This window comes from Dendrobates tinctorius, unplaced genomic scaffold, assembly GCF_039654945.1.
Source record: "Dendrobates tinctorius isolate UK_male_01 unplaced genomic scaffold, ASM3965494v1 ptg000116l, whole genome shotgun sequence".
NCBI lineage: Eukaryota > Metazoa > Chordata > Amphibia > Anura > Dendrobatidae > Dendrobates > Dendrobates tinctorius.
The window spans coordinates 46,666,267-46,683,273 of record NW_027361784.1 but is presented as its reverse complement, the minus strand read 5'-3'; the positions used below and the strand labels follow the sequence as shown (position 1 = coordinate 46,683,273).

Here is a 17,007-nt window from a genome sequence, read left to right as displayed (position 1 = left end):
AGCCACAGACAGTTTACACGACAATAAACTATCATAGAATCGTAGAGTTGGAAGGGACCTCCTGGGCCATCTGGTCCAACCCCCTGCTCAAAGCAGGATTCGCTAAATCATCCCAGTCAGATATCTGTCCAGCCTCTGTTTGAAGACTTCCATTGAAGGAATCATAGAATCGTAGAGTTGGAAGGGACCTCCTGGGAGAACTCACCACTTCTCGTGGCAGCTTGTTCCACTCATTGATCACTCTAACTGTCAAAAAGTTTTTTCTAATATCTAATCTGTGTCTCTTCCCATTCAGTTTCATCCCATTGCTTCTAGTCTTTCCTTGTGCAAATGAGAATAAAGTTGATCCTTCTACAATGTGACAGCCCTTTAGATATTTGTAGACAGCTATTAAGTCTCCTCTCAGTCTTCTCTTTTGCAAACTAAACATTCCCAAATCCTGCAACCTTTCCTCATAAGACAGGGTTTGCAGACCAGTCACCATTCTGGTCGCTCTTTTCTGAACTTGCTCCAGTTTGTTGATGTCTTTTTTTAAAATGTGGTGCCCAAAACTGGACACAATATTCCAGATGAGGTCTGACCAAAGAGGAGTAGAGGGAAATAATGACTTCACGTGATCTAGACTGTATGCTTCTGTTAATACATCCTAGAATTGCATTTGCCTTTTTTGCTGCTGCATCACACTGTTGACTCATATTCAGTCTGTTATCTATTAGTATACCCAAGTCTTTTTCACATGTGCTGTTGCTTAGCCCTATTCCTCCCATTCTGTATATGCTTTTTTCATTTTTATTGCCCAGATGTAGTACTTTGCATTTTTCCCTGTTAAAAACCATTCTGTTAGTTGCTGCCCACTTCTCCAGTTTATTTATATCTTTTTGAATCCTCTCTCTCTCTTCTCTAGTATTAGCTATCCCTCCTAGCTTTGTGTCATCAGCAAATTTAATCAGTTTACCCTCAATTCCTTCATCTAAATCATTGATAAAGATGTTGAACAATACAGGGCCCAGGACAGAGCCCTGTGGTACCCCACTTGAGACATTCTTCCAACTGGATGTGCAGCCATTTACGACCACTCTTTGGGTCCGATCACTAAGCCAGTTATGAATCCACCTAACAGTTGCCTTGTCCATTCCATACTTAGTCATTTTTTCAATAAGGATTGTATGAGATACTTTGTCAAATGCTTTGCTGAAGTCAAGATATACTATATCTACAGCATTTCCTTGATCCACCCAATCAGTGATTCCGTCATAGAAGGAAATTAAGTTAGTCTGACATGACTTATTAGTTACAAATCCATGCTGACTCTGTTTAATCACTTCATTCTTATCCAGGTACTGACATACATGTTTAATAATTTGTTCAAAGATCTTTCCTGGTATAGAAGTCAGACTCACCGGCCTATAGTTGCCTGGGTCCACCTTCTTCCCCTTTTTGAAGATAGGAACAACATTTGCTCTTCTCCAGTCTTCTGGCACTTCTCCTGTTCTCCAAGAATTTTCAAAGATTATGGAGAGGGGTTCAAAAATTTCTTCTGCTATCTCCTTCAGTACTCTGGGGTATAATTCATCTGGACCCGGAGACTTGAATTCATTTAGGTTAGCTAAGTGTTTCCTCACTATCTTTCTGTTTATAGATATCCTGTATTCTTCTATTCCCTTAATAGGACAGTGAAGAACAGTTGATGTTACATTTCCTTTCTGAGAGAAAACAGATGCAAAATAGGAATTTAAAAGTTCGGCCTTCTCAACATCCTGTCTTACCATTTCATCATTTTCATCCTGTAAAAATCCTATAGCATCTTTGACTTTTCTTTTACTTTTGACATATCCCCAAAATCCTTTATTATTGCTTTTGACATCTCTTGCAAGCCTCAATTCATTTTCAGCTTTAGCTAATCAGATTTGTGCCCTGCAGGTTCTGCAGACAGCATTATATTCTTCTTTAGATATGCCTCCCTCTTTCCATTTTATAAACATTTTTTTCTTCCTTTTTAGCATGTGCTTAAGTTCTGTGTTCATCCATCCTGGTTTCCTTAAATGCTTCCTATTCTTCCCTCTTTTCGGAATTGTTAACAATTGTGCTGTGAGAATTTCATTTTTCAAGATTTCCCATCCTTCCTGGACATTTTTGTCTTTAAGGATATCCAGCCATTGGATCCCTCCAATTCTCTTTCTGAATCCCTTAAAATCTGCCTTTCTGAAATCTAACCTTGACGTCTGAGTCTTCACAGGTCTTCCTCCTCTAGTTATCCAAAATTCTAAAATAGCATGGTCGCTACCTCCTAGGGTCCCAGCCACTTTTACCTCCTCAACCATTTCCTCCCTGTTTATAAGGATTAGATCCAAGGTAGCAGTTCCCCTTGTTTTCTCCCCTACCTTTTGGAAGATAAAGTTGTCAGCAAGAGAGGATAAGAATTTCCTTGACCTGTTAGTTTTGCCTGAGAGAGATTCCCAACAAATGTCTGGATAGTTGAAATCTCCCATGACAACTATGTCATATTTTTTGGAGAACTTGGCCATTTGATGCATAAAGAGTTCATCCATATCTTCAGCTTGCACTGGCGGCCTGTAGTAAATGCCTACAATGGTGTCCTTTCCATTGTTCTGTCCTTGTATTCTTACCCAAACAGTTTCCACAGAACTCCCAGTCTCTGAAGCTTCAATCTCTGTGCAGATATACGCGTTTCTAACATACAATGCGACACCACCTCCTCGTTTATCAAGTCTGTTTCTTGCAAATAAGTTGTATCCTTCTAGTCTTGTATTCCAATCATGTGTATTGTCCCACCAAGTTTCAGTGATTCCAATGACATCATATTTCTTTTCCTGTGTTAGTAGTTCCAATTCTCCTTGTTTGTTACCCATGCTTTGTGCATTAGTATAGAAACATTTTAGTTTGTGATTGATTTCTTTCTCCAATTTTTTTATTAATTAGATTCTTTTGTCTTTGTTCTTCCTTTCCACTTCTAATAGCAGAGTTCTCAATAGCATTTTTCAGGTGTATGGCTTTTTCTGGTCTTTTGCTTCCCTTCCCATGTTGTTCTAGTTTAAAGCTCTCCTTACAAGTGTAGCATTAAACTAGAACAACATGGGAAGGGAAGCATGTCTGATTTCGCACAATCGATCGTATTGTTTTCCAGAGATAAATGTCCAATGATGGGTCACTCAGAGAGATTGTAAAGGAACCGCTGTGTATGGGAAAACTATCGACCATAGTTCAGCCGACAGCCCTTCAGTGTGTATGGGATTTGCAGCAGCTTTAAATTCACGCCACTTTTCTGGAATATGAAATCCCGACAGGTTCTCTTTATATCTGGGCTGTTAGAGTAAAAAAACTTTTTTTTTTTTTTTTGTCGCCTTATTGGGGGACACAGAACCGTGGGTGTTATGCTGCTGTCCACTAGGAGGCGACACTATGCATAATCTGAAAAAGATTAACTTTGGCTCCTCCTCTGCAGTATACACCCCTGGACGGCATCAGCCTTCTCCAGTTTTTGCTTAGTGTCGCAAGGAGGCACACCTAAGAGTTTTTACTCCGTTTTTTTTTTCCTTGATTTTTTTTTTTCAACGGATTACAGATGAAGAAAAGTGGGTCCCCAGCGAGACTCCCGGCATGGCTCCCTCCTCGGTCCCCTATTAAGGGGTACCCGGTTGAGGTCGAGACGGCTATTCCCCATGTCGCTCCTTCCCCAGTCCCTCGGGTACTGGCTCGAAGTCGAGACCCCCCCTCCTTCCCCAGTTCCCTTGGGCTCTGGGTTGAGGTCGAGGATAGGATGAAGCCCCCCCTGACGGTGACAGCAGCACCCTCCCTAATCCCCCTCTGGGGGCATTAGGTTGAGACACCGCAGGTAGGGCCTGTATCAGGCACCATTCGGCCACTTACAAGTCCAGGGACCCCAGCCCAGCTGCGGGCTCCTGTTGGGACCGGGGGAGGTGCAGGCAGGCATGGCACTTGTCAGAGACAGGGCTCCCTGCGCCCCTGTCTCTGTGGCAGCACCAGCTGCATAGCGCCTCAAAGGGACCCCCCACAGGGCCCAGGTGGCGCTCATGTCCCCACCGCTAGCCTGCCGTTCAATCCGGGGGGGTCTGGTTTGAATCCAACCCCTCCCCCCCCCCCCCCCAGACAACCGCGCCGTCCTGGAGCCCTTCTGGGCATGAGGTATCAAATTTAGGCCGCGGCTTCGGCCTAGCCGAAGTCGCCGCCCTATTCCCGCCCCCCGGATGACGAAAATGACACTCTGCAGTGTCATAGAAGGGGCGGATCGAGGCAGGAAGGGCGCGCTTTTACATAGCTCAGCGCGCCCTTTTCAGCTCTCCGCCCCCTTCCCCCTCCACCTCAGAATCCCGGTGGCCATCTTGCTGCAGCAGGAAACATAGCTGACAGCCATACAACAGTCTCCGTGGGGCACAGGACTGTGATTTGTCGGCGCTGGACTTAAGGGCACACTGGTGGGGTAAGTTCACAGCTGGGTTCTCTTTACTTTAGCTGTGCATTCATATTACCTATTAGTTCTCCCCTTTGCATAGCCCCTGTAGGACCCCTGCAAGCCAGCCTCTGTGCATGATGCCGGGCTCAAGGAAGAAAACCAGGCAAGAGCATTCTGCACAGCCTGCAAGACCACTCCCCAGGGGCAGCATGGACCCACACTGCCGGGACTGTGTCCAAAACACTGGGTCAGAACCAACGCTTCTGCGTCTTCTTCCATACCGGAATGGGCTACTCAGATGTTGCAGTCTATAACACAGTCCATACATAGCCTGACCTCTACACTACTGCAGGCTTTGCAGGGTCATGTCTCTGCTATGAACGTTACCCAGGCCACCGGCCGTTCTAGGCCGAGCGTGACTGCATTCGTCAGGTGGCGGCCGCTAAGCAGCTTGAGCCTTGGCCGGAACCCAAATGGGAGACCAGCCCGCGCTAGCAGGTCCGGGGTCATGCGTTTAAATCTCGGGGACATGCCACTTCTGACAGTCTCAGACGTAAGCGGACCCACAGGTCGCATTCATCTGCGTCCTCACATAGCACTCGGTCGTCCCCCTCCAGGAAGAGACACAGTGGCTCCAGGTCACCTAGTCCGTCCCCTGACAGAGACAGACGATGCGGATCTCCACAACGATTTCCGACCACAGACTCGGAAGGCATATGTGACTCTAACCCAGACAACGAAACAGAGAATTATCTCGTCTCTTGTCCCCCTAGCAATACTGCAGTAGTTGAGGATATCGTCTCTTCCATCCTTCGGGTGCTGGACATTTCAGATCCAACCCCGGAAGCACCAAAACACAAGATTTCCTTTGAAAGTGTTCAGAAACCATCGAAGGTCTTCCCTAATCACCCGGAATTTCAAAAAAATCCTTTCTAAGCATTTTTTTCAGCCTGAGAAAAAATTCGCCAATCGCAAGTATTTGGAAGCAAATTACCCCTTTCCACAGAAAGACACCAAGGATTGGACAGATTCGCCTGAAGTGGACCCTCCAGTCTCTAGGCTGGCAGCACAAACGCTTCTCTCGCTGCCGGACAGTTCAACCCTCAAGGACACAGCAGACAGACAAGTCGAACGCATGGCTCGTTCAATCTTTGAAGCGGCAGGTGCCGCTTTGGCTCCCGCATTTGCTTCAGTTTGGGCAGCCAAGGCCATCATGGCTTGGGCTGATCTATATTGCAAAAGGGCCTTCAACCGTCAAATCCTCAGCTGGCGGACCAGGCGGCGCAAATTGCAGTGGTGGCAGATTACATGGTCCATGCAGCGTTGAACTCTGCAAGAGGAATAGCGGGAATAGCATCAAACGCCATCACAATCCGGCGTATTCTCTGGCTAAGAGAATGGTAAGCGGACGCGGCCTCAAAAAAGTCCTTAACAAATCTCCTGTACTTCAGTGGCCGTCTTTTCGGTGGAAAGCTGGATACAATGATACCCAATGCTACGGGGGCAAAAGTACTTCCCCAACTAAGACCAAAACGCACGTTTAAAAGGCGTAATCAATCTAGTTTCCGATCCTTTCGGAATTCTTCAGGCTGGTCCGTCTCACGCCCAGCACAAAACCGTAATCGTTCCCCCCGCAGGGACAACACACGTGCGGCACAGAGGCCGGACAGGAACTGGCAATCAAAGACAAGCCAGGCAAAACCTAAAGGAGTAAAACCTCAGACTTTTCCCTCATCCTGACTCATGCCCTCTGGAAGACACCCCACTTGTAGGCGGACGACTGCTACTCTTTCAGCAGGTCTGGCTGCCTATTACAGAAGACAAGTGGGTCAAGGAAATAGTGTCTTCAGGATACAAAATAGAGTTTACTACCAGCCCACCGCACATGTTTTTTCCCTCTGTCCCTCCAAAATCCCCGCTCAAAGCTCAGGACTTCCGTCAAGCGGTTTCTTTCCTCCTGCGAGCAGGAGTCATAGTGCCAGTCCCAGCAGAAGAGCGCTTCCGAGGGTTCTACTCCAACCTGTTCGTGGTGCCCAAGAAGGGAGGCAGCGTCCGACCCATACTAGACCTCAAGCAACTCAACAAGTATGTTCGAGTTTGTCACTTCCGCATGGAATCCCTCCTGTCAATCGTTGCGTCTATGGAAAAAGGAGAATATCTTGCCTCCATAGACATACAGGAAGCATACCTGCATATACCGATTGCTCCCGCCCATCAGAGGTTTCTCAGATTCGCAATCAACCAAGACCATTACCAGTTTGTGGCCCTCCCGTTCGGTCTCGCCACGGCTCCCAGAACATTTACAAAGGTCATGGCAGCTACCATGGACGTTCTGCACTCCAGAGGCATAGTAGTCGTTCCATACCTGGACGACCTTCTCATCAAGGCCCCCACCCTCAAGGACTGCAAGGTCAACGTCTCGATCACGATCGACACTCTGACGCGCCTGAGATGGTTAGTCAATTTACAGAAGTCCTCGACTACCCCGAGTCAGTCTCTGACCTTCCTGGGGATGCTATTCGACACCTCCAAGGGTCTGGTGATCCTCCCCAGGGACAAGGCACTGGCTGTCTGTCTGGGAGTTCACACACTCCTCCGCAAGTCCCCCAGATCTCTCTGGTATGCCATGAGAGTACTTGGCAGGATGGCAGCAGCAATGGAGGCGGTACCATTTGCCCAGTTTCACCTCAGACCCCTTCAACTGGCCATCCTCAAGTCCTGGGACAGGAATCCGTTCTCCCTCGACAGGGAGTTCTGGTTATCAGCAAACACCAGGAGGTACCTGCACTGGTGGCTCAAGCCAACCTCGCTTGCAAGGGGAAAATCCTTTCTCTCCGGTCAATGGAAGGTTTTGACCACCTACGCAAGCCTTATGGGTTGGGGCGCGGTGCACCTACATCAGAGCGCAAGGCAGGTGGTCACCAAGGGAATCGACCATGCCCATCAACATCCTGGAAATTCGGGCCATCTTCCTGGCGTTGAAAGCCTTCCATCACTTGCTGGCAGACTCTCATATCAGAGTACAGTCAGACAATGCCACGGCAGTGGCATACGTGAAGCATCAAGGCGGCACCCGCAGCATCCAGGCGATGACCGAAGTAACGCGTATCCTACAATGGGCGGAGGCTGCAAGGTCGGTACTCTCCGCGGTCCACATTCCGGGTGTGGACAACTGGGAAGCCGACTACCTCAGCCGACAAGGAATGGACTCGGGGGAATGGTCTCTCCATCCCGAAGTCTTCTGTCAGATCTGTCATCGTTGGGGGACCCCGGACGTGGATCTGATGGCATCCCATCTCAAGGCCAAGGTTCCCAATTTCATGGCCAGGACGCGCGATCCGCGGTCGCTCGGAGCAGATGTCCTGGTTCAGGACTGGACCCAGTTCCAGCTTCTGTACATTTTTCCACCCCTCCCCCTGATCTCCAGAGTCCTGAGGAAGATCAAACAAGAGGGTGTTCCCACCATTCTGATCGCTCCAGACTGGCCCAGGCGTACATGGTACGCCGACGTCGTGCAACTCACAGCAGACGCCCCCTGGCGTCTCCCCACACGTCCCGACCTCCTGTCACAAGGCCCGTTCTTCCACCAGAACTCAGGGGCTCTCAATTTGACGGCGTGGCCATTGAGACCTGGGTTTTGACCCAAGCAGGTTTTTCACCGGACGTTGTTAAAACCATGATCAGGGCTCGAAAGCCAACTCCAGCCAGGATTTACTATCGTACCTGGAAGATTTTCTTCACATGGTGCGACTCTCGTGGGCAGATTCCACTTCCCTATTCTCTTCCAAAGGTCCTCGGTTTCCTTCAGTCAGGCCTGGACGCCGGGCTATCCCTGGGCTCGCTGAAGAGCCAGGTGTCAGCGCTCTCAGAGCTCTTTCAGAGGCGTATTGCTAACAAGCCGCAAGTGAAGACTTTTCTCCAAGGGGTTTCCCGATTGGTTCCCCCCTACAAACGTCCGTTGGAGACGTGGGATCTCAACCTGGTCTTGACAGCACTACAGTCACCTCCTTTTGAACCCCTTAGGGTGGTCTCACTCCGCTTTCTATCACAGAAAGTGTTTTTTCCTGGTGGCAATCACCTCGCTACGCAGGGCGTCTGAACTTTCAGCTCTTTTCCTGCAGACAACCCTTCCTGGTTTTTCACCAGGACAAGGTGGTTCTCCGTACAGTACCATCCTTCCTTCCAAAGGTCGTGTCCAGCTTCCACCTCAATGAGGAAATATCACTACTGTCTCTTTGCCCGGCTCCCGTTCATAGGGTAGAGAAGGCTCTGCATACGCTTGACCTTGTCAGGGCATTGCGTATTTACGTGTCTAGGACTGCTCCCTTCTGGAAGTCTGATTCACTTTTTCCTTCTTCCAGAAGGCGTTCGCAAGGGCCTACCGGCTTCCAAAGCCACCCTTGCTAAGTGGATCAAGTCCACCATTCAAGAGGCTTACCACCTCAACAATTCTCCCCTTCCGGCCAGTATCACGGCACACTCTACGCGGGCGGTAGGGGCCTCTTGGGCCATTCGGCATCAAGCCTCAGCACATCAAGTGTGTAAGGCAGCCACTAGGACTAGCCTGCACACATTTACAAAACACTACAGAGTGCATACCCAGTCCTCAGCCGATGCGAGCCTGGGTAGATGGGTCCTGCAGGCGGCAGTACCCCAAGTCTAGAGGACTGTCAGCACAATATTCGTCCACTGCTTCCCACCCAGGGACTGCTTTGGGACGTCCCACGGTTCTGTGTCCTCCAATAAGGCGACAGAGTAAAGGAGATTTTTGTGTACTCACCGTAAAATCTTTCTTAGCCTTTAATTGGGGGACACAGCTCCCACCCTGTTGCCCTTGCAGGCCGTTGTTACGGTTGGCTTCTCATATTGTTTGAGCCTGTTTATAGTAGCCTTTTTTTTACAGGCATGGTTATGTTTCTGGTATATTCCTCCTAATGCTTTTGCACAAAACTGGAGAAGGCTGACGCCGTCCAGGGGTGTATACTGCAGAGGAGGAGCCAAAGTTAATCTTTTTCAGATTATGCATAGTGTCGCCTCCTAGTGGACAGCAGCATAACACCCACGGTTCTGTGTCCCCCAATTAAAGGCTAAGAGAAAGAGATTTTACGGTGAGTACACAAAAATCTCCTTTTTTTTTTCTTTCCCATATTTAACACCTTCCCTTATATAATACCTTTATGATGAATTCCCACTGGCCCTGGTTTGTGTTACATTCTTTCAGGAGGATTGTTTTAGGCTATGTGCCCACGTAGCGTTTTTTAAACGCTCAGGAAACGAGTTCTCCTTCCCAGAAAATGCGCGTTTTTGCCACGATTTTTGCCCAAAAACGTGCGTTTTTTGTTTTTTTTCCGCGTGTCTTTTGGACTATAGGAAATAGCCAAAAACGCGGACCTAAGTGGAAATTAATGAACATGCTGCATTTTTTACTGCTAAGCGTTTCCTTAGCGGTAAAAAATGCATCCATTGGCACGAAAAGGCCAAAATGCATTTAAATGAATGGGATGCTTCTTTTAAGTGTTTTTGATGCAGTTTGACCCCAAAAAAACGCATCAAGAACGCTTAAAAAAACGCTACGGTGGCACACAGCCTTAACAGGGCCTCCCAAGGCTGCAACAAATCTGCCTTGTGCGGTCTATGTCCGACACTTGTTTATCAATAAAGTTAGGTCTTTTCGCTCTGTCCTTTTCTTAAGTTGTCCATGTCTGAGACCTTTCCTTTTTCTTCCCATTAGGTATGCAACATAGTGGCGGGACAAAGGTGCATTAAAAAACTGACAGACAATCAGACCTCCACTATGATTCGAGCGACTGCCCGATCAGCTCCTGATCGCCAAGAAGAGATCAGTAAATTGGTAAGAAGTTGTTGTTTTTTTCCTTACCAAAATTAAAGTTTGTCTTAATATTCTCAAGATTATGTAACCAAAAGCACAAATTTTATGTAAGTCCCCTTATGTATTGATTTTCACATATGAGATGATCTTGCTGTGACTGGCGATTCTTTACTACGTGGATTAGCCGTCTTGACTATTGCAAACATTTAATAAATGGGTTTGATAGTCACTCCTGACTATGAACTCTTTTAGGATAGTATCTCGTACAGCTTTATCAAAACCTTTTTTTAACATATTTTTATTTATTTTCAAAAAAAATTCTAGGTAAACTTTGGATTTATGAATAGGAATAAATATAACACACTAGACATGGTAATATTTTTTTTTTTCATTTATTTTTGTTTTTGGGAGGGGTGGGGGATTGAAAGTCAATTGTTTAAAGGGGGAGCTCCCATTTGATCTTGCCACAGTGCATTGTGACAACGGTGATCAAAGGATTAAAGGGGTTGTCCTCTTTCAGCAAATGTCTACTTGCAGGTTCAATTAGGTATATTTAAAAAAAAAAAAAAAAAAAAAGAAAACACACGCCTGAGTTTTTTCCTTTCCCTCCGTGCCCAGCGTTTTGTCTTCACCAGTGCCCTGGACTTTGTTTGGATGCAGCAGCGGCGTAACATTGACGCTGCTTCCGATTAATGAACTCAGCGGCTATGTTGATGGCACAAGACACTGAGCACAGTGATTGGCTGCAGCGCTGTCAATGTGATTTCACCGCCGTAGCAGACTATAGAGATCAGAGTAGTTGCAGAGACATACAGCGGGACCCGGTAAAGGCAGGAAAGCTCGGTTTGTGTATTTTTTACACTTTGCCATTGCCTGCATTTACTAGGCCTTGTATAAGGTGAATGTAGAAATTTAAGCTTATTTAGCTGTAAATTGAATCAGGGGGTCTTTGCTGAATGTTTTATGTGGTCATAGACATGTGCAGAAATGTAATACATCTAACTTTGTTTCCTTCAGATGCGTAGTGCCAGCTTCAATACTGATCCCTTTGTTCGTGAATTTGGCATTATGGTGAAAGACGACATGACTGATGTCACTGGCAGAGTCCTTCAACCTCCTTCAATTCTTTATGGAGGCAGGGTATGGGAAGAGCCAAATGCTCCCTTGGTAGACATCTCCATGGTTCTTGATCTCTTTTTCTGTGTCTTGTGGTGTTTGTCTTGGCTGCGCTTTGCATATTAGATTTATGTATTTTAGAGAATATGACGCTTGTGTGAAAGGAAAACCTCTCATTGCTTTTATTGAACTGTCCATACTGGGTGAAGTGGAAATGCTCCTCGTGGGAGAATTGTTTGGCATATGGTGTTATGGCTCTAGGGGCAACTTTGCTGTCCCCCGTCCTAACGGCAGTTGCTTTACTGCTTGGGACGAAGCCAAGCTTTCAGAGAAACTGTCACATTCCTTGACCCTGTCTGTTTAATTAAAAAAAAAAAAAAAAAAAAAACCTAGATATTTGTTTAAAAAAATCAGGTACATAATTAAGAAGGTAAAAAAAACTTTTATGATCTGATTTTCATTATGTAAGTTGCCCGACTCACCTCAGGAGTCAGGTCTGGACATCTACAGCACAGCAAGTTGGCTCTATGAGCGCTGCATATAGTATTCAGCAGTTGTCCGTGTACATCGACAACTGCTGAATAAATGCCGTATAAGAGTGACGTATATAGTATTTAAAAGGTAGTTATTGGGATATGCATATATGCAATGATTAATTCTATATTCGGTAAATACTTTTATAACATTCTTTTAGTCAGACGTGTATGGCACCGGGATGATGCGGGATCGGCGCTACGGATACCTAGAGCCTAGAATGAAAGTAAGATCATTAAAGGGGAATGTCATGGAGGAAAAAAAATCAAAAATTTAATAAATGAAAGCCTACATATTATTATTTTTTTTTTTTTGTTTAAAAAAAAAACCCCAACATTTATTTAATTGTGTAACATGAAAAATTTAAAGTTCTTACTATATTCAACTTGGGATCACGTTGCAGGGACTTGTCAGTGACTGCAAAGTGATACGGAGATTTGGACAGTGTCACCGAGGCAGCTCCGATTCTGTGTATTGGCGGTTCGCAACTCGCTGGATTGTACAGAGATCTGAGCCCAGCAGTGATATCACTTCTGCAACGCTCCGATAACAGTAGTTACACAGCTCAGCAGGCAGTATAACACATGACAGGATTAAATTCAGTTCAGCCAATTGTATCGCACATGATTAGATGCACGGCTCACTGGACAATTGCTATGATTTGAGCGCTGTAGTTGTCATTGGGGCTCTCGGATCACTGTAGTAACTGGTGAGTATTCACATTCAGGTCTGGGGCCATGCATTGCGGCGGTGATGTCATCCAGTGATGTGTGCTCATCGTGAGAAATTCCCTGCGGTCTCACTGGTGGTCTGATGAGCACTCAGGTTGTTACTGTGGTCCGAGCACATCGGCTGTAATAACATCATGACTATGGTCAGATCAGTGGTATTACCAGTGAGTGCTCATCGGATCCAGGCACCAGGCCAGCAATGAGGGCTTCATCCATTGGTGAGTACATGTCTCTGGGTGAAATCACTGCTGTTGGTGTTCACCGATTATTACTGTAATCTGGGCTCCGCTGCATCTATATGCCACTCACCCAAATTGAATACTCCTGTAAAATATAGACAGCCACACTTAGGGGCTTACCATGAGCTCAGCCCTTCCTGCTGCCATTAGAGGAAGATAATGGCTGAATCTTTTTCTGCCAGCAATGATGCACGCTCCGCTCCTAAACTTGCATCAAACAAGGGGACTTGACAAAATAGTATGTCATAAGTTGGGAAGGGGTTATACATATTGGGTCATATTTAGATCACTGGTGACTCACTGATCCATACATTGCGCATACAGTGTCTTCACATAGCTGCAGTGTAAAGCATAAGGGAGAGACAGAAGCCTAAACTACGTAACATTGATGTGAGTTCCATGTTCATGGCTGAAGCCTTACTGGAGCAGAGCAAAAATCCTCATGGGTGACTGATGCCTATTATAAAAAAAAAAAAAAAAAATCTCTCACCAGGTTTTTGCTATGTAATCCCAACAGCAGTATAATGTAGAGACAGAGACCCTGATTCCAGTGATGTCACTTAGTGAGCTGCTTGCTAAGTTTTGATACAATCAGTGTTTTTTGAGCAGCAGATGATCACTGGGTGACTAGTAAGCCTGCCAGGTGGATTCCTTCCGACACAGCCTAGACTTGGACACATTCTCTCTGTGATCCTGTAATGGTGGAAACCAAAAATATCTGAATGAGAATCTCCTTAAATTAATGCTGACTACAGCCCAGAAATTAATGGATGCACTTAAAATAATACCCCACAATAGACTAAACCGAGTAGTCCTCCATATGATCGTTCCCAAAAGTTTTTATTTTTTTTTTATTTACATCCTTGTCAGATATATCATGGAGCGAAGATAAAAATAAAACCTAAAAGGATTTGCTAGTCTAACCAGTTTGCTTTTCTCCTCTGGTTTCCTTTCACACGTACGCATTTTGCTTTTGCAGTGTTGTCTGTGTTGAATAGCGTTGCTTTATTTATTTTTTCCTCTTTGTATCCATAAGTATGCATTTAAGTCAATTTATTATATAATTTTCAGAATAAGGCCATTGCTACCCCAGTGCAAGGTGTATGGGATATGAGGAACAAGCAGTTTCACACCGGTATTGAAATAAAAGTGTGGGCCATTGCTTGCTTTGCTCCTCAGCGGCAATGTACAGAACTTCACCTGAAGTAAGTCTTTACTGTACCATAGTGACTGGTTTTATCTATTTGTTGTAATTTTTATTTTCAGATGTACGAGTATATACACTGTGTGATCTTACTGCAGTATTCGCTAAGCAGAAAATTTTTTAAAGGGATTATCAAGCAGAGGAAAATAACTTTTAAATGAACTCCTAACAAAAAATTATGCTTACCCATATCAACAGTGATCCTGATATTGCAGGAGGGGTTCAGCACTGATTAGAAATGTAACCTAGCCATCCAGCCCCTTTAACATTGTGTCGATCAGTAGAAATGCGCAAACACGAACTGTAAAGTCTGGGGTTTGTACCGGACACCTAGTGTCTGGTGTCAAACTCTGAACAAAGAATTTTTTTTTTTTCTTACCCGGAAGTCTATTACACTATTCGGGTTTGGTGCCAAATAGTTTGTTGAAAGGCTGCAGTCTTTCAATCAACAAGTTTTTAGGCTTTGGGCACTTCCATAGCTATCACAGCCATGCCAAGTATTGGCCGGCCCAACAAGTTTCCCTGGGTGGTATCAACGCCGGATCACGGTTGGTGCAGACATTGTGCTCTGACTTTCGTAAGGACAAGGACACTGCTCGAGTGAGGGGACAGGTTAAAATAAACAATCTATGTGGGATCCCCCTTTTAACCAGCTGTCATATACCCGCTTCTCAGCACGTGACTTGGGGTTGCGCCTGCAAGGATTAATCCATCTCCTCTCACTCAGTCCAGCATTCACCCTACGTTCTATGCTGCAATGGGAGCATAAATCACACCCCGCTCATACACGCTGCCACCACTCACCGAACACACCGGCGATGAGTCCCAGAAGTACTACTACTACTATGTGCCAATCACCAGGTGTACACACTTTGGAAGGCTATGGATTCTTTAGAGCAGTGTTCCTCCAACTCCAGGCCTCTAGAGCCACCAACAGGTCATGTTTTCAGGATTTTCCTTAGTATGGCCCATGTGATGGAATTATTGCCTGTGCAGGTACTGCAATTATCACCTGGGCCATACTAAGAAAATCCTGAAATCATGAACCGTTGGTGGCTCTTGAGGACCGGAGTTGGGGAACACTGCTTTAGGGTGTGTGCACATGCTACGGATTCTGCTGCGGATCCGCAGCGGTTTTTGGCCCTGCGGATTCACAGCAGTTTCTGCTGCGTTGTAGAGTACCTTTATATTCTATGGAAAACAAAAGATGGATTTTTGGTTCTTACCGTAAAATCTCTTTCTTGGAGCCTTCATTGGGGGACACAGAATACCATGGTGTATGCTGCTGCTGCTAGGAGGCTGACACTATGCAAAACAAGAAAATTAGCTCCTCCCCGGCAGTATACACCCACCGACAGGCACCAAGCACCTCAGTTGGTGAAGCAACGAGAAAAACTCGAACCATATGTACCAACCCAACAAGGGACTCTAAGACCCAACACGGTACAACGTAAACAGGGAGGGTGCTGTGTCCCCCAATGAAGGCTCCAAGAAAGAGATTTTACGGTAAGAACCAAAAATCCATCTTTCTTTATCGCCTTATTGGGGGCCACAGAATACCATGGGACGTCCCAAAGCAGTCCCAAGGGTGGGAACAGCAAAAAGGAACGAAAGAAACCGAAAGGCTCAGGTTGGCCGGTGAGCCACCGCCGCCTGCAGAACCTTCCTACCAACCACAGCATCAGACGAAGCCTGGGTATGAACCCTGTAGAACCTCGTGAAGGTGTGCAAAAGATGACCAGGTTGCAGCCTTGCAAATTTGCATGGCCGAGGCCTGGTGACGAGCAGCCCACGAAGCCGCCACAGCCCGGGTGGAATGAGCTCTTACTCCCGGAGGGGGCCGCTTATCCTGAAGACGATACGCTTCCAGAATGGTAGAACGAATCCAGCGAGCGATCGTGGATTTGGAAGCCGGAAGGCCCTTCTGGCGACCTTCTGAGATGATCAGCAAGGAATCGGACAGACGAAAGGAAGAGGTCCTGGCAGGATAGACACGCAGGGCTCTAACTACGTCCAGTTTGTGGAGAGACTTCTCAAGAGGATGAGATGGAGCCGGACAAAAAGAAGGGAGGACGATATCCTCATTGATATGGAAAGCGGAAACCACCTTTGGAAGAAAAGAAGGAACGGGCCTGAGGACGGCTTTGTCCTGATGGAGACTGAGGTAAGGGGAACGACATGACAAGGCCGCCAATTCAGAAACTCTTCTGATGGATGAAATGGCGATCAAAGAGGTGACCTTCCAAGAGAGAAGGAACAAAGGAATGTCCTGGAGAGGCTCGAACGGCGCCTTCTGGAGCGCGCTAAGGACGAGGTTGAGATCCCACGGGTCTATTGGCGAATGATGAGGAGGAGCCACGTGGGAAACCCCTTGTAGAAAGGTTTTGACCTGTGGTAGAGAAGCTAGCTCTCTTTGGAAGAGGATAGAGAGAGCGGAAACCTGGCCCTTGAGCGTACTGAGGGACAGACCCGCGTCTAACCCAGACTGAAGAAACCCCAGGATAGACGGGATAGAGAAAGACATTGGGAAGACTCTTATCGCACCAACGGAAAAAAGCCTTCCAGTACCTATAGTAAATGCGGGAAGAGGCTGGTTTCCTGGCTCTGATCATAGTTTGAATAACCTGACTGGACAGACCTGATTCCTTCAGAATTGCGGTCGCAACGGCCATGCCGTCAAACTCAGAGACTGAGAATTCTCGTGGTAAAGGGGGCCTTGCGAGAGAAGGTCTGGACGGTCCGGAAGCCTCCAGGGAACGTCCGCGAGCATGTTGACCAGTTCCGCGTACCAATGCCGTCTTGGCCAATCTGGAACGACTAGAATCACTGGTACGCCTTACGATTTTATCTTTTTGACCACCCGAGGGATCAATGCCAGAGGCGGGAACAGATACGGAAGTTGAAACTGGGACCAAGGAGTC

General features: G+C 46.6%; 1 protein-coding gene across 7 annotated transcripts in view; it reads left to right on the top strand.

The window, feature by feature from the left end:
- The window catches only part of AGO2 (argonaute RISC catalytic component 2), a 106,141-nt gene that overhangs the window by 49,311 nt on the left and 39,823 nt on the right, over positions 1–17,007 (top strand). Inside the window, exons 9-13 of one of the 7 annotated variants that reach the window (XM_073590390.1) lie at positions 10,164–10,283; positions 10,587–10,634; positions 11,280–11,402; positions 12,073–12,138; positions 13,954–14,087. In XM_073590390.1, coding sequence (XP_073446491.1) covers positions 10,164–10,283; positions 10,587–10,634; positions 11,280–11,402; positions 12,073–12,138; positions 13,954–14,087 — 491 coding nt within the window. Of the gene's footprint in view, positions 1–10,163; positions 10,284–10,586; positions 10,635–11,279; positions 11,430–12,072; positions 12,139–13,953; positions 14,088–17,007 lie in introns of all 7 variants that reach the window. The other 6 variants (XM_073590389.1, XM_073590391.1, XM_073590393.1 and 3 more) reach the window with 6 other exon arrangements.